General features: G+C 44.8%; 1 protein-coding gene across 1 annotated transcript; it reads right to left on the reverse strand.

Moving 5' to 3' along the window:
• Positions 1-184: 184 nt before the first annotated feature.
• On the reverse strand, positions 185-21,032 carry LOC122396339. Its single transcript, XM_043394641.1, has 8 exons — positions 20,904-21,032; positions 16,660-16,831; positions 12,837-13,021; positions 10,550-10,785; positions 9,959-10,237; positions 2,619-2,961; positions 1,421-1,709; positions 185-403 (listed from the first exon to the last, which is right to left on the reverse strand). The coding sequence occupies exons 2-8, from the start codon at positions 16,819-16,821 to the stop codon at positions 185-187; spliced, it is 1,713 nt and encodes a 570-aa protein (XP_043250576.1). The 5' UTR covers positions 16,822-16,831; positions 20,904-21,032.
• Between the last annotated feature and the right edge of the window lie 1,339 nt (positions 21,033-22,371).

Consider the following 22,371-nt stretch of genomic DNA (forward strand, 5'->3'; position numbering starts at 1 on the left):
TCAAAGGACTACATCAATAGAGGGTAAGCGTTCTGGGGCCACTTGTTCGATCGACCCTCGTGTTCAGAAACTAGGAGTCCATTCGATATCGTCGTGGACGCCGACCAGCCGCGACAGTCGAGTAATACGCTAACGATACGTCGATTAATTAAATAATTTATTAGTTAACAACGTGCTGGCGGTCTCAGTAGGGATGCAACGCCGCCAGACCGAGTCTCGGTGGCTCGGCGTAGCTGTGCCGGTATCTGCCCGGCGTGGGCACGATTTCCAGGGGTGGCCTGGCGCTGTCGCGATCCAGTCCAGGGTACCGTTCGTGCTCGGACAGCTCCTGGTAAGTCGTCGCCCTGGCCCTCACCTTTTCGCGTATCTCCCGCACGTGCGCTCGGTCTCGGAAGTCCCGGATCTGTTGACAGAAAACGTTTGAACGTGAGTCGCGTGCTAACAGGCGTTTGCAGAGGGCTTTAACACTTCGACGATCGTTGATTTACTACTTTAGCTCCTTCCTCACGAAGCCCACAACCGATACCTTCATATCGAGTATTTTTATAGCAAGGACTCCGCTGCATTAATACAAAATGCAGTGTCGCGTCACGTAGGCTGTGTGTTCACGTAGTAGTACGTGTCGTAGCAATACGTTTACGCGGTGTGCTGCAGCAATATATTTATGTTTCGCTACGTTAACGTAGTATTGTGTAATTCAGCAATATACTAACGTATTGATACGGAACCCATTAACAAAGTGGCCTAGTAGTAAGTAACGTAGTAGTACGTGAACCTACGTTAGTCCTACGTAACGTAGTGGTACGTGACTCCAGTAGTACACCATCTTGATAAAGGTAAATTTCTTGCATGAAAGTGCATCTTTTCACGGATGAATGTTGAGGACGTTCGACGTGCGTTCGTTGGTCACGCCTTGCAAGGTGGAGATTCGAGCGATGACAGCCTGTCGCAACAATGTGTAGACGAGTACCAGGGAACTCGCGGACGCACAATAGAGTAGCAAATGCCAATAAAAAACTACTAGACACACCCTTCTTTGTAGCGCGGCGACAAGCAATTAGCGTTTCGCTGTGAAAGCGCGCCTACAGAAAGTGTACATTCGTACTAGGAAACTGGACGGACCGAGAGAAATTCTAAGCGTTTTTACGCCTCTGTCAAAGTAAACAGGGCTCTTGGAACCCCATGCAATTCCTGAACACTCTGTGTAAACATTGAATCTCGATGTTCAGAGACTGCCAGAGAACCGGATGCAGAACTTGAGGGTAAAGTTCGGAGCATGACAAAATGGCGAGCTTTAGGGCCCAAGAGGAATGTGTTGTACCCCTAACAACGACGTCTTAGAAGTTCTCCCCGAAGATTTTCGATACAAAGGACCTTGAAGAACGCTGGAACAGAGAAACGAGGAATCAATGACCCTTACTTCTCTCGGATCAACGACGTTCCTTTGATCTCGGATGTCTCGTCCAACCGCTGGGTTTTCGTAGAAGCTCCTCGGCCGGGGCCTCGAGACCTCTTGCTCCGGTGGGCGTTCCATCGCATAATGATGGGTTCGTGGCCGCGGCCTGGCTCTATAAGAAATATCGTTCTCTCGTTCCGATACTTCCGAATGATTTCGTCTGATCAGGTGTTCGTGGGCAGTCGTTGAACTGTTGCTCGCTGGATGCTGCCGAGCCGGTTGATCCTCGTCCGCCTGCCTGGCCGACTCAACCCTGTCGCATTCGAGAAAGAATTCAATTAACCGTGACATTCCGTATAATTTGTCGCTACGATCTTATATTATCCTCTTATATTATCTTCCACTGATTACCGGTTCTTTATGAACAATACGTCACAGTTCCATCTCATTGAACTGATCCTTTGTTCTCGCCTACCTCATTCCAATCTCGTAATGCCTCGTGAATCTTTATTCATTACGTTCTACCGTTGTACCAGTGATGTGAAATTACACCAAAATTGCTACGTTTGACTAGTAATACGTAGCAATACGTTAACGATTCTATCAAAGTGCTAGTGATGTGAAAATTGGTGATGCCCCTGTAAGACGTAAGCAGTATTTTTCACATACGTATCAAGGTGTTCCTATTTAACTGGTCCACTCTGTATGCACTGCCGCTGAAATCAGAGTCGGTGTACGCCCGAGTCGCTCTCCACTCGGCTAAACAGCTTTTACTCGAGATTGACACCCGTGATTGCCGACCCAAAACGAATGCCAACCGGAGAAAAACCGAAGGCGCGGATAATACGCGGCCTCTTAAAACTAGTCTGTCTGGTTGAGAGAAAATGAAGCGGTCGAATCGTTGTTTCTTACAAGGTGGCCGGGCTTTTTCTGGATTAGAAAACGAATCTGTCGTGGTCGTTAAGGTCGCCGTTTGGTCGCGGGACTCTCTTCTGGGATTGAAAGCCGGCTCGAATCGACAGGGATCGAAAGTGTAGTCCGGTTTCTTGTTGGCCATCCAACAAGGTGGCGGTCGTTTAAAAATCGAAGGGATTCTTTTAATAGCTTCGAAGTAATTTTTATTGAAACCGAATTTGTCCTGTCCATCCACGTCTTGACAAGCTCAAGGACCAGCGATGGTAAAAAAATAAATCGTACGCTAATGCAAATATTTGCGCTGTACCTATGAACGAGATGATTTTCAACTTCTCTCTGCCTCGAAAGGACAGGTCTGGCGATTGCTTCTCTCTCCATGGCTCGAAACATTTCCTTCGCATCCTGGAATCTCTCCCTGGGGCTGGTCACCTCGCCGGGGCTCATTCTGGGCTGGTATTGGGGGCTCGGTGACCGTTGTCTGAATTCTGGGGCCCTGCGGCTTCTGTTGCAACTCGGCGATACGCCTCTGATCACCTGGCTGGGCAACCGTTCTGGGCTTCTCGGCAACCGTGGCAGCGTTAAACTGGTCGCCGTTGTCTCTGGCTCCGGGAGATAGTCATTCTCGTCTGTCGGCGCACCCCAGTCGTCGTCTGAAACGGACAGTGATCGGTATTTAGGTTTCCCGATGAGCACGAGGATTCGAATGATCTTTAAACAGAGTGGAGAATGTTATTATAATAGCTGGGGTTGAGGTTGGAACATACAAGTGGCATTCAATAATAGGTTACACCTGAAAATAATATATTTGAAGAGTATCTCCAGCCTGTGACAAAATCACCCATCGTAAGAAGAGTGTAAAAGCCCATAAAAGACCAGCGTTACGGTAAAAAGTATCCATGTTGTTGGGCAAAGGCAATAAGCTTAGGCGAGTCCAACGTAGTAACCGCGATCGAGAGGGGCTGAGAAAAATAGCAAGAGTCTCCAAGGTAAAAGCCACAATTTCTCTTTTATCAAGCAACCTGCCGCGGCGGCGAGAAGACCGGTCGAATACTGTGCGTCTCCAGGGGAAGAGGTCAGGGAGGTTTGAAAAGAAGCTGGAAACGAAGAGGGAGAGGAGGCTCAAAGAGACACGAAGAGGCTAAGAGGAGCCCCGAGGCTATGGGCCGAGAATGCGGAACTTTGTTCCCTTATGACCTCCCGCGAGGTCGATTTGCACACGAATTCAGGTGTATCGTGGCCTGCTGGCGTCGGTGTCCTCGTCGTCGTCATCATCATTACCCAGTCCAGTGATTACCATTGCGATCATAGTTATTATCGTCGCCGGGAACGGGCGGTTTCGCGCGCGCTCTCGAGCACTCCCGCATGGAAATGCGCCTTTCGAGTGCTCCTTTGCGCAATAATCGCGAACGTGGAGCGTCGCACGGGAGGGGGACGGAATGCTATTGCCGCGCTAGGTAAAAGTTAAAAGGCAAAGAGCCTGGGATCTTCTTAATATCATCGCCGACGGTAATGCAACGTCGATGTTCGCCGCTTCTGGGAGGTGGCTGGTATTACCGAAGGCGGTGCATTGTCAGATAAGAGGGTACGACTGATTTTTAAGCCCCACATTATGCAGTCGAATAGGTACTGGGATACCTGGTACCTGTAGAACACTGAAAACTGAGTCCCATCTTGAGAGAAATTGGCGCAAAAGGAGTGCTCGTGTACCTAATCTTCTACGATTAGATGTTCCGAGTCTAACAACACCTGGAGGTGTTGGTGATCTTTGGTTGAAGAAGTTGTAAGCCTCCAGTCGTGGAACTCCAAGCGTTAGCACGCAAAACTACAATTAATGACAGAAGATGGAAAGTGTCACGTCCCTGGGAGAGTTGCATTAGACTGACAGTAAGAGCCCCAGGGAAACATTCTTACAATCATTGCACATGCTAGGATCGAGTGAATCTCTCAAAACCCTTCCTTTTGACTCGGACAACAATGAGAGGAATACCCTCCCCTTCTGGTAGTGATGAAACTAGGGGATAGAATACCTTCACGGTCTATTCGGACCAGGAGGTTATAGACTTGTTTAGTCTAGGTACTCCTAGGTACTACAGCGCTGAACAATTAATATTGAATAGGTAGTAAGGTTCTTGGTACTTGGTTAGATTGCAAGAGGTGGTTTGCAACTGACAGAAGATGGATGGGGTCACGTCTCTGGGAGAATTGCATTAGACTCTAGCAGTAAGAGTGGCCCAAGAGAGAACGTCCTTACGCCAACTAGAGGCTGACGGATCTCCCATACTCGTCCATTTATGACACGAATAACGATGACATCGCATCCTGTCCAAAACCCCCATAGTTGTGGTGCATCAGACCTAATCAAACGCTTTCGAATATCGGGCAAACTCGAGTTGACTCCTAGAAACAGTTCCCAAGGAAGTTTTCCAGATTCATGGGAAGCTGTGTAAAAATGTCGGAGCCCAGATACACGCGACTCAACTTTCAGTCGAATCTCGCGGGAGTCGATGGTGCCCCGGATCAAAGAAACGGAGCAACACGTCCGTGGTAAAGCAGTTACTCAACGCGATGATAAATTAATCGGCGTTGGGCTAATCGCCGTTCGGAATCTGGGAAGCTCAGGATAGTTTCACGCGATGTATCGCCGGCGCGGGGCACCGATACATACGCAAATCGTGAGCCCGACGCGGGCAAAGTGTGCCAGATCGCAGTCTACGCGAGGAGGAGGGCCCGAGAAGCGGCGCTTATATGGAGATACGAACGTGGAAATCGTGATCACCGCGGTGCATCGTGTCCCCGAGACACCTGTTGCAAAACGGGTTCTTCCGTGGTCCGTAAAAGACGAATGATATAACGTCGCGAGCGCCACGATTTTGTTCGGACATGTCTGACTCTGCTAGGGTACACTGTGCTACAGATCGCCTCTCCCTCTTCCATGTACGAGGACAGGAATTCTTCTTGGGGCTCCCAAATTATGTTCAGTGAGTGCTCTCGACACAGTTTCCGTTGTCAAGTCTTCGTTCGACCATGTTTGACCTCGGTTTGAACACGTTTTTCTTGTTCCAAGTCTCAAAATAGACAGTATTTCTATTAAAGTTTGCATTATTGAGTGGATGCAATTGTGCGTGAACTTGTTTGACTACTCCCGTGTACTATTTTATCGTTCATAATCAAAACTATTAGATGAAACGGTTATGTTGCAAAGATTAAGGACTTCGGTTTGAAGTCTATGCATCGTGACACGAATGGCTCGCGTACAAAAATGAATGGAAATGTATGCTTCGATTTTCGTGCCGGGGAAAAGTAGCCTTAGTCGGTCAGTAGCACGTTTGGCTAGAAAATATCCGGACGCGGAACATGATGCATGTTGACGTTAAGGTCGTAAATCTGCAGGATAACTCTTAATCCACTCGCGGTTTAATTGCATCAGATAAGGAAACAGTCGTTGAACCTCCGCGGTTTCGCGCAACAGGCACAAACGCACGGATTTTCACCCATAATTTTCAGCGTGCAGTCAGTTTTGTGAAATAACCGACCTGTTGGACGTGTTCGGCTCGTAATGCATATGCAAATTCTCTGCAACGGGGCATGTATCATTTGACAAAGAAAAAGACAAACGTTACAGTGACAGAGCTTTCAATGTTCCAATCCTGTTAGACCTCCGGTCGATAACTTCCGTGACAGAGTCACCGCATTAGTCCAACAGACTCTGTAAGCGTTGACACGATTGCTATGAGCACCCAACGAATGAGTGTAATATGTCTATCCTATCTTGCTTTATATCTCCTTCGCGTTGGGGATACTGTTGTGGAACAAATTACTATATTAGAGTCCAGCTTCGATGCATCGTACCAGGGTCTAGCAGACTCTAGCGTTGGATCCAAAGACACGATTAAATATAGTGTAACTTTTAACGACCTAGTTGTGTCAGACGTTGAGTCGACGTCTCCTCGATATTAGGGGTGCCTATCTAAACCAAGAGACGTTGGTACAATTTGATCCAGCAAGCACTCTCTGTCGCTGGTAATAACTGCAAATAAAGTCGAAAAAATTGCAGTCACTGAACTTTCCACGTTCCAGTTCCGCCAGATGTCTAGCCAATCTGGGACTACAGATAGCGAATTAGCCTGACAAGAGCTCGCTGAGCCAAACGTTGGGCACGAATTCCAGTAGCGCGGATCAACATCGGTCCCCGGTGTCAAAGCAGCTGGATTTTTACCTGCTGGTACAACCGTGGGGCCAGTAAGATATATGTGTATGCCCGTAGGCTGGTACCTGCCGCTGACGCGACGTCCTAACGGTATTCCTTCCACTGTAACAGGTGCCCAATACAATCTCTCCTTGTACGTAGTTAACGCCGGAGTCGGGTCTTCGTCGGCCATACGCGCGGATATGAGAGAATACTCTTTTTTCCCTCTTCTCGAAATTTATTCGTTTACGTTATATGGGTCAGTCGTCCGTTAAAAACGTGTTCTGCGAGAGGAAGGCACGCCCCGAGAAGAGACGCGGCGCAGCCTGACTTTGAAGTTTCAATCTGACGCGACCACGTTTGCCTTCTCTTTAATCTTGTTTCATCGACGACTGGACATTACCCAGAAGGCCGGGGAGGAGGAGGAGACGCCGTTCGAGCGTGGAGAGGCAAAATGTTTCGTTTCTTCTTCAACGACAGGAAAAATTTACCGCTCTACGGAACCTCTTGGCTGCACGCGCGAGTTTCTTTTTTAACATTCCCGAGAACTAGATTCCGGTATTTTTTCCCCCCCTCTGATCGAACCGTAAAATATTTATTTCTAACGGTATCACGCGTTTTTGTTGATCGAGTAATTGTCATTGATCGATCGTGTTAAATTTTTTAATCGCTCTTGTTGGAAAACTCTGCAGGCGCGTCGAAGAGGAAGCAAAAATTTGGACGCTTTCTACCGGTCGGACAGGTGGCCGCGTGTACCGCCACGAATCTTATCGGGGCTCGTAGAAAACCGGGCAGAAGGCGACCCCGTAACCCAGTTTCGACGCGGCCAAACGAAAAATCGTTTCTTCGTCGCGAGACGTCTTCGATTTTTCTTTCTCCGCGCTGAATGCAAAACGCGCCGAACGCGTTCGAGTTCGCGTCGGTCTAATAACAAACACGTTCGTCTACTTTCACTTCGATCGTTCGGTGATTATTCACCGTGGGCGCGTTTCGTCGACGTATCTCGGTGCCCCGGGTCTCCGTCGAATCGTTAAACGGCGGTCCCCGACCGGAGAAAGTTCGCAATTTTGGAAACGGGAAAGCCGAGCGTCGTACCAAATAGTTGGAACGTTCCTGTTCTCTCTCATTTGCATTCACCGGGTTGTGCAACGATCGAACGCGATGTTTCCAAACCTCCGACACACTGAGAATCGCCAAAGATCGCGGAAGTTGGCCAGACTTCGCCTCCCTCGATAAGGAAATACAGTTGACTGTATCGAGCAGTTGGTAGAATTCAGATTCGATCGCTTCTGTAATGGAAGCACAACGTATGGGCGAAAATACAGGTTTCTCGAGCATCGTGATCGCTCAGTGGCATTCTTAACAATTCCTCGCTGTACATAGGTCTGTTGTCAGGTCACAGATAACATAGAGTTTACTGCCTTGTGTTATACAAGTCATTAGCTCTTCTTACAGCGACGTATCGCTTGTAACACTTTGAACAAGTTCTCCAGGAAGTTGAAAAAACTACCTCCAGTGCCGGTACATCTTCATCTATTTTCAGTTCTGTACCAGCTTCCAGTTATTCTTGCATTCATTCATGATATTACTCGCTTCCCTTCTGCCTCACCTCTAACAAAACACCCAATCCTTAAAGTTTAGGTGTCAGCAATATGTCCATCGACGCTCGCTACCGATACCCATTCATTTCCATTGCCAGCTGCTGTTTATCTTGGATCTTCTCCTGTAATTTATCATACGGTTGACTAGCTGTACATTGGACTCAAATCGTGTACTTCCTACAGATGACGACCCCACGTACAGCGATAAAATTCCGACTGGTTCCCGCGCGGAAACTGCAACCTTCCACGCTTCATCTGTTTCGCTAGAGAGAATTATTGCGGGACGCAGGATCGTTTCCTGAGTGGGATCAGGAAAAGAAGGACTTTCACTTTCGTTCAGCATCCGCCGTTGCGAACGCTTTGCCGGCGCAATGGCGCGTTCAAGCACATCGCCTAATTTCCTAGGAAAATACCGGGTCCGCTTTCCACGGGGCAATTAACGACGCGCGACAATCCTTCTCCCGAGACCAGTTCTCGACGTTGCTCGACGCATTTTCTTTGGGTGAAGGATTATGCAAAGAATGAAGTATAACCTTCAACGTACAATATTCTGGGAGCTATTCGAGGCTGCAATAACTGTAATCACTCTATCTATAGTCGGTACATAGGCTAACTATAGCCAATGACAACGGCAACTTTCGGTAAACTAATGTGGCTAACTATAGTCGGGCATGCAAGTCACTGTACTCTAATTTAACATGCCTAATTATAGTTGGTCAAGGTAACTCTAGTCAGGCATGCAAAGTATAGTAGATAGTCACCTCTAAAGTGGCTAGAGCTCTAGTCAGTCAAGTATAGTACAAAATCCCCTCTAAAGTGGTTAGAGCCTCTAGTCAGGCTTACGAATCTACAGACCAATCAACGTACATTTAATCAACAGGGCTAACTAGTCATACAAACCTACATACACTCATCTCACGCAGGTAATTATAGTCAATCATTCAAGAATAATTCCTTCGTGGAAATTATTCGACATGACATCGTTTTTCCGAGGATTTATAACTTTATGCTTTCCGAAGAATTGAATGCCTATGCATGCTATTGACGAAACGTTTTCTATGATGCTGCAAATTTGTCTGACATACATAAACTTTTACGGCTGATTATGAATAGTCAAAACAGGATTATCCCATTCTTTCTTTGATGGCCGATTAATTTCTGAAAGATAAATTCGTTGGTCGATCGTTGCCTGGTATATGCTAAATGAATATTATCATGCATAATTCATTTTACTGACAAGCAAGAAACGAAGAGTGATTCTTCGTGGTATGTTCTAGCGCGGATTGACATAATAGCAGTAATGCCAATAATGCCCGCGGCGTGCAAATTCGAGGCGTTGAACGTCATTTGCATCGCAGTCACGGTGAATTCTGCGTTCACTCGCGCTGCTCATTCACAATAAATTTCACACTTGCTCGGCATGACTATCGAATCACCGCCAACGTTACACGCCTCTGCGGTGTCGTAATTCTCGGACGCTTCGTGGTTTTGAACGCGGTATTTTGTTATAAAATTCTTTCTGCGTCTCGTACGTGACGACATCATTTTCATGAATTTCGCTGTACCAAAAAAAGTGTCCCGAACTTTCGACGGATCTGAATAAATTCCTGACCAGCCTGTGACTCACTATCGTTGTACGCAGCGTTTTCGACACGTGTCAGACATTTGTAGAAGCAGTCCCATGTGCCAAAATAAAAAAAAAGTTGCATCGAAACGGGTAAATAGAGTTCAATGAAACTTTATAGTTGTGCCTGATATTTTCGGTTCAGGATCCGGTTAAATTTTGAACAAAATCAGATGCAAAACAGTTTGCAAATGGGAGTATTAGAGTTCGATGGAAGGTCAGAGTAATCCACTTACCCGAGGATGAATCTCTGGAAGGTCTAGACGGTCTCGGGCCCAAAGGATGATGGCTCTGATAAGGCGGGGGCGTAGCGGCGCTGTCCGAGCCTATTCCGCTGCTGGCAGCGCTTCTTGTGCCGCCTCTGTCAACCGTGATACTACCACCTACGATCGTTTGGTTCAAGCAACGCCTGAACTCGATGCCAGCGAGATTACCACGGTGTCTGTGGACGGTATCGTAATCCCGTGGAGGCAGGAGGATTGGCCCAACGTCGTTGTCCCCTGAATTCCCTCTGCCTGAAAGAACAGGAAGCATATCTTTTACTTACCACCCTTCCAGCGACATCTTCTCTCTTATTTTTATCCACATTTGTACTTGGATCGATATTCCCCCTTGTTCTTGTAGTGGTATTCCTATCTGCACTTGATCTTGCATTGGTATTTTGTACTTGTTATTGTACTTGTTCTTGTGCAGGTATTCCTACTTAAGTCTTGTTACTGTACTCGTACTAGAGTCCATATTTACCCTCGAATTTTAGATTCCACAGTCTTTCGGTCCCCGATATCGATCGAAAATGTCCAGAAAATGTTTATAGAATAAATATTTACCCAGTTTGGCGCGCAGCTCCGCAGCCAGTGACTCGTATATCGTGGTCGTCTGCACGGGATCGTGTCTGAGTTCACCGCTACCCTCCGATGACTCGGACTCCCTGGTGCTCCTGCCGTCGCTGCCTAAATTACTGCGAACTCTTTCCAACGAGGTGACCCTGGCCAAATTGTCGGTGTGCGACGCCAGTGCTTTCAACTGGCCGCCCAACAATTCGGCTGTCTCGACCGAGTCGCATCTGAAGTCAAAGAAGTCGGATCCAAGGTGAAACGAGCCTTGGATGGATCTCTAAATATCGTCTGAAATTGCTTTATCTTTGCCCGAGGACTGTCCCACGTACTTAAATAGAACAAGTGTATCCTAGATAGAAACAATGTCGTCAATGTTGCAAGTCTGATGAAAGTCTTATTGGCCTATGTCGAAGACAAATAGGGAACAAAAGGAGTACATGCTGTAGAAGGGTTGCTGGACGAAGTAGGAATGTTAATAACAACCGCCACTGAAATTGTAGGTTCGCTGATTTCTCCTAGACGTAATACCTGACTGCAATCGCAGTTGGGTGATCAGAAACTTATTGCAAGAACCAGGTGTATCATTTGTCATTATTAGTATCACAATTTTGTATTTCATATTCGCGAACAAGGAGACAATGTTTAACGATCCACGCGAACCGTGGACATCCAATGTAATAAATCAAAATTATTTGGTTAACGTTAGGAGATTGTATCGTTCGTGATGTATTCTGTTCTAAATCTGCCGCTGCGTAAGGGGCAGTTTAGAAATGCAAGGATGGCTTTCTGATCGTCGAGTTTCGCAATCGACGACCTTTATTATTCTTCGCGAACTCGGCAAGAAATCGCGGTCACCGAACTATCACGCGCCGCGAAAAGCGGCCTCGCGCGAGAGCCATTTACCTGATTCCCGATCGAAATCGCCGATTCATGAATCCGACGCCATATTGTATAACGCGGCGGTTACGCGACGGAAAAGCAACGGATGATCTTCTCACGGATCGGATACGGGATTGAAAATACGGTTTGTTTTCAATGCCAAGGTTGTTCTCGCGCTCCGCGTAACATCCACGCACCAATGGGACATTAGCATGTGCGAACGCCGGCTCACGAACATTTATTAACAACCCGTTACCCTCGCGGAGGTCGTTAATTAGCGAGCCAAGCGTGCACCATAATGGCTGAGATCTGGAATATCAGAGTTTATCCTAAAACTAAGACGCAACCTTTTAGAAAATTCCGCGTTGAGATGATTTGCACAAAATCGTCATCGTGACTCGTCTGATCAAACATCCTTGAATTCTATAACTTTTAAATAGACGTTCGCATAATTTTATCAACCATGCTGATAAATAGAAGAGCGGGTCGTGAAAATTCACGTAGAATTATTTACCTCGAAAAGAAGTTCAATGGCTGCTATACGACGTGCTAAGACAGTTTCACGCACAGCCATAATTATTAAACGCGGAACACCCCTGGGACAAAATAGACGATTAGGAAAACATAATTTAAACTTAGGCTTCATTAGTCTTGCGCCACGTCGGCTCATGACATTACACAAAATGGATCGTTGAGGAGTTAGTCAAGTTAACAAGGTAGCAACTGCAAATTAACAGTCTTGATGCCAGCCACGGAATGGCTGAGAAAATTGTGATGCAATCACTTTGTAGATAGTTATCCATTAATTGGTATTTGTATCTATCGTTAGGCCGCAGGTACGTTCCTACATCGCTGTAATTAAACTCGTGGCATCGTCTTATGGTAATACTCGATGCTCATGGAGGTTTGGTCGCACTTCGGAGGGACGCCTCGATATTTTTGTTCGAATTAAATGGATACTTTGGAACTGGTTTCAACCGTCGTTCTCAGAGATAAGGAACAATGTTTTATGCAACAAAAAATGGTTCTTCCTGTTCTAGCCTGTACCTAGTGGTAGCTTCTCCGTAGAAGCAAAGGACGGTTCTTCCAAGGCCTGATTAGTTCTGGGATCAACTTCCCACCTTGGCCAGCCATTACCTGCTATTATGATAATTCCCACTTCTCGGAAATGACAGCCTTCTTCTGGTCTCCACGATAATTTATACCTGACCCAGACCTTCCAAGGTCATTGATGTGTCCTTACTCAGAAAATAAATACACGGTAACGTCCAGTCACGGATCTAGGAGATCCCAAAGAGGGGGTCTTGGGGTTAGACCTCTGTAACTGCCAGTGGCGACTATCCAATATTAAATATTGACATTCAGACTTCTCGCGTTAGTGATTATTATTTGTACTGACCTGTATGCGTGCACGTGAACAGGATTGTTGGTGGCTGGATTTGGAAGCAGAAGAGTCGCTGCGACGACGTCTTCCCGTTGCACAGCCGCCAGCACAGCGTGTCCTGGTACCAAATGCTTGACAGCAGACCTCGTCGAGCCACCCGGGTGGACGGTTTGTATGATCTTTAGCCCCTTGTTGCTCACCTAGCAACGAACCAATATTTTACGCGAAACTGCATCGAATTAAATGCCAAGCTCAAGGACCGATTTAATATTGGAACTTGAAAGTTTAATGTCGGGAGTTAATTTAAATAGATGGGAGGTGTGTGTTTCACAGATCAGCGAACATATTGAACTTCGATGCTGGTGTTTTATCATTATAGTGGAAAGACTTTCCCTAGAACAGTATTATATTCCGCATGGGAGTGTGTAAAAACATAATTTCCTTTTCGAAAGCAAATAATAACAGCGGAACGATGAAAGTGAACATGATATTACAAATATAGAACTTTCTCTGTTTCAAGATCGCGGTTTTAGGGAAAAGAGTAACACGAGGATCGATTGGGAATTTGGCGAGAAACCGGATATGTTTGAAGCGCGATGATCGTAAGAGTAACATGATGCAAAACAGGTTCATTCTTTGAAAAAAATAAAGCACAGTGTATAAAGGAAAATTACAATTTGTAATGAGGAATTTCGAATCTGTAATTCAACTTTCGTGTCACTGAATGCTCGAGTCACGAGAAGAGGAGCGTGTCTAGTAAAAATTTTCCTCCAGAGAAAGTAGAAAAAATGGAAATGATGTATCATGTAACTTAATCTTCAATCGGACAAAATAACACAATATTTAAACAGTAATTTCGCACGTGGAATTTAAATTTCGCGCCATTAATGTGTTCAGTCACGAGAAGAGAAAGATACAAAGTATAAATTTTCCTCAGAGAAAGTAGAAAAAATGAAACTGTACAACGTGAAACACAGTTTTACTTGTACGGTAGAATTTTAAGTTGGCAAACCGATTTTATTACAAAGTTGATCAATTGTGGTAAATCTGTAAATCAAATTTCGCGCCATTAAATTCACGTATCGCGAGAGGAACGTCAAGTATAAATCTCCTCTAGAGAAAGTAGGAAAAATACACGAGCAGTCTACGACTACTTTCCCAAGAAACCAATAAAAATACCGATTCTTTATTAGCAGTTTCGAAATGTAGGAATCGTAGAGGCCCCTGGGATCTTCATCTCAACTCGACTCACGTATTTCACCCGCAGCAAAAGCAACCATCGGAAATTTCTCTTTTCGTTTTTCAATCGAAATATCGAGTAAGATGAAATTTTTATTAAAATTCAGATCGGAGGAAAGAAATTGCAAATTTTATTCGAGATCCGTGTGGTTTACGAGGCTCGACAAAAATGGTGGGGCATTATTGTTGTTGCGTTGGAATTGCAAAATCTGCGGGCTCGATCGCGCAAATTCTCGAAACGAACGAACAAACGACCACCTGTCCTCGCATCTGCGGTTACAACGAAACCGACCGCAGAAAATGACGCGCAATTTTCGTTCCCGCGAGACTGTTCATTAATGTTGTGATGCTCGCGAAAATTCGGGGTGCTAAAATATTCTCAAGGCGAGCAGCGCGCGTCGTCTCGCCGCTCCGTTCGCAATTGCACTTACACAATAATTAGGCGGGTCTCTCGATTTCGTAATAGGTTTTTTTCTTCCTTTTTTAGACAACCAAGCACGCGCACGTCGACCAAATCCGCCTCGAAACCCATCCATTAAAGATCCTGACGCCATGATAAGGACACCTTTGTTTTCACAGGATTTTTAACGCGTGAAACGCAACGTGAGATACATTTCTCGTTCGTTCTAACCTTTAAATCTATTTCGACAATTAAAATCAGTGTCTCATAGTTTTAAACATAAAATCCAAGAGTCGTAGCCAGTGTTAAACCAATGTGTCAGGTACGTTTCGAAATGGATCGATGTAATTGGCTTCAAAAGAGAAATAGAAACTTGAATCGATAAGTGTCGCTTCAGACAAGTTTATGTAACCTCCAAGAGAAATAGAAACTCTGATTGATAAGTGTCGTTTCAGGCAAATTTACGTAACCCAGGAGTTAGGTGGTAGCCACTAGTAAACCAAGATGGCGGTTACATTTCTAATCGTTTCGAAGAAATTGATTTAAAAAATAATATTATCAGACTATTCGGTGCGAATAATACGTATTGGTAAATTTCGAGGTTATTATTTACAAGTGTAATCGATCCAAAACCAGAGTATAAAAAGAAAATGCAGGAGGATCGTCGGTATCCCCGGCGTCAAATTTCGTGCACGCGAATATCGTGTCGACAATTTGCCTCGTGCGGCTGGAACCATGAGTAATGAGGCGTTTTTAAACCGGCATGCAACCCCCTTTGCAAATTTCAATTGACATGCAACGGGAATGTCGAGCAACATGCCGGTTTAACGGTCGCGGGACAATTTCGATGTCATCCATTTTATTTTCTCTTTCCCATATCGAACTCGCCGGATATATTAGCGGCGTGCCCGTTTCTGTAAGATTCAGGTCAACGAATTTGTTATTGCGGTTATCTAATTAGCCTGACGCGAGCTGGTGTCGCTTATTAACCCCGCTGCGGCGAATTGATTTTCGCGTACAAATCGTATTTGAATTACGCAATTAACGTCGATGATTTATTTCTCTGAAAAGAGATCGATTCGAATATTTCCCGCCAGCGCGCACGTGGTTTCCGCGCGTCGTTTATTGGGTCACTGTGATTTTAGAACAATGGCGGTTATAAGAAATGATTACAGGCAAAACCGTTGAACGCAACAGGTCATTAATCAGATCTCTATTGTTGTATCCTTTACAGCTTTTAATTTATTCTTCTTCGGTCGAGTAACGGGACAGATATGTCTGTACTAGTCGTCTATCATTATTATAAACGTTTTTCAGTGCCGACATTTCCCTCGCGAGGCCCTCGAAGAATTAATTCTCAAGGTTAATCGTTAATGACAATAAATTCTGCGTTCATGAATATTGACGAGGTTACAAAAATAAGTACTACAACAAATTATAGGTTATGTGGCTTCCAATCATCCGGAGCAGTGTTTCACTGTTGGGGAACGTTGGGTCGGTTGTTCTTTTACGACGACGGGTTTCTAAAGAATTTCCTGGCGTTCGAAATAATAGAAATGCATCGTCTAGTATATGCAAGACGAACGACCGTCCACAAAGGGATAATGGATGAGCCGTTATTGCGCTATAAAAATTCTTAACCTCAAATGCAGCGAGAAAACGAGTTCCACGTATCCTTCGTACGTCCACGCAGAAGGAGTCTTAAGGCCTAAATTACGGGCCCGTCTCCCGAAACGAAATTCCTCCGCTATCGATTCCAGACGACAAGGATTTTCGCACTAGATTTAGCCATCACATTGATCGTCCTGAAATTTGCATATCCCGAATTCGGTGTCCGGGGAGGTCGTCCTCGAGGATCGAGCGATCGTTAATCCGAGGACCCCTCGAAAAGTTTCCTCGTTTGGGGACATTTTCGGGCGACGATTTTACGATCGTTCTCGAGGAAGCTGATAACCGTCCGCCAGCGGGTCGAGGCCTGGCGATTTTTGTATGTAGGCTGAGGTCATAAATTCGTGATCTTTATTCGACCCGCGGACTGCTTTCACTGCCATCCGTGGCAGCAAAAGGGGTGGGAGGAAACACGTCGAATAGGTGACCGCGCGCGCACGCCTTCCTTCCGACCGCGACAATTAATTGTCTCTTTTTTCGCGGTATTTTCGGCCGCTCGACGAAACCGGATCTCGTAATGGTACTGCTCACCTGCAGCGTGACCTTGAAAGGCTCCTGAAGTCGTTCCCGCTCGAGCAGGTAAGCTATGGCACCGGGCATCGCGTCCACCCCTTTGGCCTCCCTCGCGCCCAAGTACCAAACGTAGTACGAGCTTTTCTTGACATCCTTGCTGCTCCTCAAACGCAGGGCCATCACTCACTGGCTGGACCAAACAGAACACATTATCGTTAAACATTCCCCAAACATCCATTGTTTAAGATCCACGTAAGAAACAAACTGGAGTAAATGTGGGTGATATCTTTAATATCTTTTGCACTATCTAGAATAGAAGCTATTCTTCTGCAAACATTTTCCATGTAATCTAGCAATTTCGTCAGGGCTCTGAAGACGTTTTCTGGTCGTTTTTGCTCGTGTAACGGATCACTGATCACCCGAGAACAGTTATTAAACGGTTAGCTGACAATTAAAAGCTCGAGAGGACAGTGCTCCAGATCCTCTTCATGCTATAATGCCTTTGAAAATACTTTTGGAAGACAAAGATAGTACAGTCAGATGCTCTAAAGCTCAAATACTATACTACTATATACTGAGTTTAGAGCTTCTCTATGCTAGTATTAGTACTATAAATGCTCTACCACTCTATACTGTTAAGAGAGGTATAGTGAAGTAGTATCTACTCTACACTAAGAACACAGCATATTCTAGAGACATACCACTATACACCATACATACTGCTCTAGCAGTAGTGTACTATATACGAAATATATAGCACAGTTCTCTATACTACTCTATATGGCTATAAGCAGTATAGTAGTAGGTACTAGAGTTCCTTTTCTAGGAAACTGGGAAACATTGTGTACATTTAAAGGCAGATGGTGCAATCACCGATTTGCTAAGACTCCACATTGCTTCCAAACTTCTCAGATTCACGAATAATTCATTGATAATTTTGCAGTCGAAAGGCACAGCTAGCCAAACGCGTTGCTCGATCATAATTAACAATACGAAACGAACCAGTCATAGGGCAGTATAATTACCTGTACCATCTTTCATTCTGACGTACCGAAATAAAACAAAGATCGATCGTCATTAGCGTACACAGATAAATAGAAACCTAAACACCACGCGATAGGTGGCGTGGCTCGATTTTTGTTGCCCAGGACTTTTCCTCGGAGCAAAAAGGCCGATTTTCCGCGAGGTAAACATATACCGTTCCTGCTTCACGATGAACACGAACGGCTTGTCTGTTCATCCACTTCCTCAATTACTTTCACGCTTAAACCCGTTTCTACGTTATCCGTCTTGCGAGGAATCGGTTCCCACCGATCCTGCGTCGATGGTGTGCCTGAATCGAAAATATTCCAGGACCGGAAGCAATCACACGAAGATCAATGTCACTCTCGTACGAAGAGCTACTAATTATCTTGCTCGCTAATGCGCTTCTCATCAATGTAAAGTAGCTTCGGTGCACAGTCGAATACAAGTTACTGAAACTTTAAATTTACCTTGAACTACATAATTATTTTATTTATATAACGTCTAAGGAATTTTTCGTAACAAGATCAAGATGATCAATGAACGTTTAGTGTTATTCTGTTTTAATTCAAAGAGAATTTGGAAACTGAGAATCATCGCTTTACAGCTTAAACAACTTTCATTGTGCAAAATAATGAGAATACATTAGAGTTAAAGTGATATTTAATACAATTATCCAAGTGGACTTTCCATGGACCTGTAAACTGTATTTATCATGTCTGATAAAGTGTTTTTTTTTTTATTAAAAATTAGGGGTATAAAACAAAGGAAAATATTTTATATTTCGGTTTTAAACTGTTTAGTGGTTAGTTAACTGCATTTTAACCGTAGACGGTCCCTAACTTTCGATGTCGTTGATTTTTAGTCGTAGTCGAAGTATGCAAATCTTGGTACGGTACGTTTGGTCTTACGGTATAGGTTTGTTCTCTTTATTTATGCATTACACGCGTTTCGAAATCTCATACGCTCGCGTGTAGCCGTAAATATGTAATAGGTTCGTTTCACCTACAGACACAACATCGTTCGCAGGAAGAGTTATGCTTCTTTTTATAATAAATTGCAACGGTTCGGCTATTTGCACACCATAACACATGCGACTATTTATTAACAGTCTTTTAGCTATAATCATTCGGTACATTATATATACCAGCATTTATTTTGCGTTTTACGATCAAAAATCATGAATTAACTACGACATTAATTACTTGTTGTAGGAAATGTCTTCATAAAGGGATATTATGATCTTTTAAATGCTACGAAAACACAATTATTTCAACGTTTCTATTAAATGACAATTTGGTTTATTGTTTTTTTCAAGTAGTTGTAAAGATACGTGATATTAATTCAGTAAGTGTCGATGCTGGATTAATATTATCTTCACTGAGGAGGCTCGAAATAAATTAGTAGAAATGTTTCTATTAAGTCCCACTTAAACACAACAATTACATCCTCCGCGGATGAAAACTACAACTTTCAAATCTGCTTTCATCGCTCCAAACGGCAGCAATTAGACATGAATTTCTTTTACCTCTCTATGTTTATCGCTTTATCAATAAATTAAACTCTGCATTTCAGTGCTGTGAACACATTCGAACTTTTCAAATAAAATCGAAAGTTAATTAATTCGCATAGTTTGTGGACGATTAAGAAAATGTGGAATAATATTTTTCCATGCCGTTCCTCGTTTCAAGAAAATTGATCGGGGAATTGGCCTAGGGCGCATGCGCAGAGCGCGTTATTTCAAATTAGAGACAAGCAAACCTCTCGTCTAGATAAAAATTTCAACTGTATTGCAAACACATCGAAAGAATTGTCAATTTCTATATACAAGACCACGAGATTCAAGTGACACTAAACTCGAGCATCGACTGGATTCGAATTCACAGAGACACGTTGAACTTGATCCCGTCTCTGCTCATGTTATTCCAAAACATTTACATGTTGCTGCATGACTAGCTCCTGGCCACGAGTTATCGAAGCGTTCCTCCGATAACATCTATCGATTTTCCAAATGTATTAACCACTTGGCAATGCAATCTCTGAACTCCTACAGAATTTTCGTAGTCACTAAAAGTTGAGATTATTTCTACTCCATTAAATGAATAAGTAACGACTAATTATCTTTTTCAAAGAAGTTGGAATGAATCTTTTAACGATGTTTTTGATGTTACGGCTTTCATGGAAATTAAAGCAAATTGCTTTCGAGTTTTCCTGAATCGTCGAAAGTACCATTAAAATATTTTACTTTTTACTACATTTACTATTGCTGTTAATGCTAACCAATTTACATACGTGGACACTTATTATTTTATTAAGTAATTAAAGAGCACGTCGAAGGAATTCCACTTTAATCTATTAAAAAAACGTAATTAGTATCTTATTGCTTTTAAATGCTCAATTTGAGTGCATTCAACTTGTTACATGAAGCTACTCGAGTTACCCTAATGGAAATTTTATAATGAAATAATGTTATTTTCGTTTTTATTCAAACTGATCACGTTGATCGGGTAATTTCTGTATTATAAATTCGATCGTCTCATCCAAATATATTTCGTACGTTACAAATCAGTCACGGCGTATTTCTTCGTGCAATGCCCGAGTCAAGTATGAGAGAGAAGATTAAATTAGGAAAAAAAAAAAAATACAAAGAAACTGACCGCCAACAAATGGACCTGGGATGTTCAGCGCTCGCAGCGGTTTTCGCAGAAATTGAGCAACGACGGGCAATCAACTGCTCTTCGGCGCATGCAGACCGTTGATTTGGACGAGCAAAGGCACAAATTATACTTAGATAATTACTATAAATTTAACTCCGTTCATCCGTGGCATTAAAATAATAGCGACATCTCCAATAGTCTCTTTTCTATCATTTTTATGTTGCCAAGTGTTGCTTCCGTAAGTGAAACAAACATTTTCATCAGCGCACTTATTTGTCAACCGTTTTCTAAAAAAAACTATCAATGATATTTACATAAAAATATTCGCTGAGTTTCTTTAATGGTCAGCAATAACACGCGACAAGTTTGAAAGCAATCGATCGAGTAGTTTCTTCACGATAAATTCTCGAGTGTGCCCCTTACTTCTACTACACCCTATGGCATCGCGAGAACCTGTTGCCCAAATACATTTCATACAGTACGTCTCGTCGTGTCTCGACTCGAACGATACACCCTCGTGAAACGCGTCGGGTCCGACGGTATAGATCGAAGATGAAAAAAAAAAAATACAAACAAACTGACCGCAAAGAAATGGGTCCGGGATGTTCAGCGCCAGCGGCGGTTTTCGTAGAAATTGAGCAACGGGCGCGCACTCAACGGGTCTTCGTATCACGCAGGCTCGTCGGTTCGGGGCCCGAGCGGAGGAACAAGTTGTACGACGCGGGCCTTGTACGTGTTGCGCACACCTCGTTGTATACATGCACACGAAACCTGGCGCGCACCACCGATAAAGAGGCGAGCTCGGTTGATCTGACAGCTGCGCGAGCACCGAGCACTTTTCCACGCTCGCGGTGTATCTGTCGTCGCGCGCGTCGTCTGACGGACCCGCCGTGTGTCGTTCGCGGGAGGGGGGTGGGGGAAGGGGGCCCGGGGAGACGGACGATCGGGAGTTGGGCCCGCTCGGGGGACAACGGGTCGGCGCGAATTCTGCACGAAAAATGCGCGGAAACGAGCGTCCAAATGGGGGTGGCGGGGAGCGGAGGAGCGTTCACTTGTCAACGACGCGGCGCGAGTCGTTTCGCGCGCACCTAACCATCACGGGATACTGACTCCACGGCGGAGATCCTCCGCGAAGAGCTCGAGTGAAACGCGGACGAAGGGAGAGTGAGTGAGCGAGAAAGCCACCTCCAGCCGAGCGAGGAGAGAGAGAAAGACGAGCACTCGTCGAGGCTGCGTCTGTCCTTTGTCGAGGGGCCCCTTCTCGCTCGTTTCGAATGCCCGTTTCGACGGGTCTCGATCTTCTCCGCTCTCTTCCCTCCTCCTCTCTCTTATGGACGGACCCGCCACACCTTGCCCAGATCGACTCGCGATCGTCAGTAACTCGCGTTCTCTGCCAGCAGGCTCGAACTAACCGGACGGTTTTCTGTCCTGAATTTTAGTCCCGGGGCCCAGCGAGCAAGAGAGACATCTATCGGTGGGACCGAGAGCCACGGACGGAGGGCACCGTTGGGGGAACCGGGCCCCTTCTCCTTCGCCTCTTTCACTGTCTTTCTCCCTACTCGGCCTGTCTCCTCGGCTCCCTACCTGCCTGTTTTAGTCTCTTCGCCGCGTTGCCCCCGCAAGAGGATGGCAGGTTAAGCCAGACAGGTAGAGAGAGGCCCATTGATTAGCGATGGAGACAACATGCGGACGGTGTCGATTGATCGATTATTTTTTCTGCCTCGTTCGATGTCATAACAATTTTCTAGGAAGATCGTTTCAGATGGAAAAGTGCATTTCTTTTATTTTGAGAATTAGCATTCAGGGATGGTTCCAAGAACGGAAGGACATATTTAGGTTAGCCATAGAAACACATTGTAGTGAATTAGATAAACTCGTTCCAAGCATTCTAATCGTTTCAACCACTTTATTCTGGTCGTGCGCATGGTACAACCATTGTCTGGCTCATTAGTGACGTTACTGATTAGATAAAACCTGTTAGGTCTTCGAACTTCGTTCTTATCGCTACTTCGTAGAACGACGGACATAAAGAACTCCACCATTCGAATAC

This window comes from Colletes gigas, unplaced genomic scaffold (assembly GCF_013123115.1).
Source record: "Colletes gigas isolate AHSC1104 unplaced genomic scaffold, ASM1312311v1 Colletes_gigas_Sc00007, whole genome shotgun sequence".
In the NCBI taxonomy this organism is placed as follows: Eukaryota; Metazoa; Arthropoda; class Insecta; order Hymenoptera; family Colletidae; genus Colletes; species Colletes gigas.

Bases quoted from the DNA above. Each gene is read 5' to 3' on its own strand.
- LOC122396339 (XM_043394641.1), bottom strand. From the start codon at position 16,821: ATGGCCCTGCGTTTGAGGAGCAGCAAGGATGTCAAGAAAAGCTCGTAC. The intron at 13,022-16,659 runs GTGAGCAGTACC...GTTCGTTGCTAG, and splicing joins CTTTCAAGGTCACGCTGCAG to GTGAGCAACAAGGGGCTAAA. The intron at 404-1,420 runs GTAAGGGTCATT...TTCTGTCAACAG, and splicing joins ACGTCGTTGATCCGAGAGAA to ATCCGGGACTTCCGAGACCG.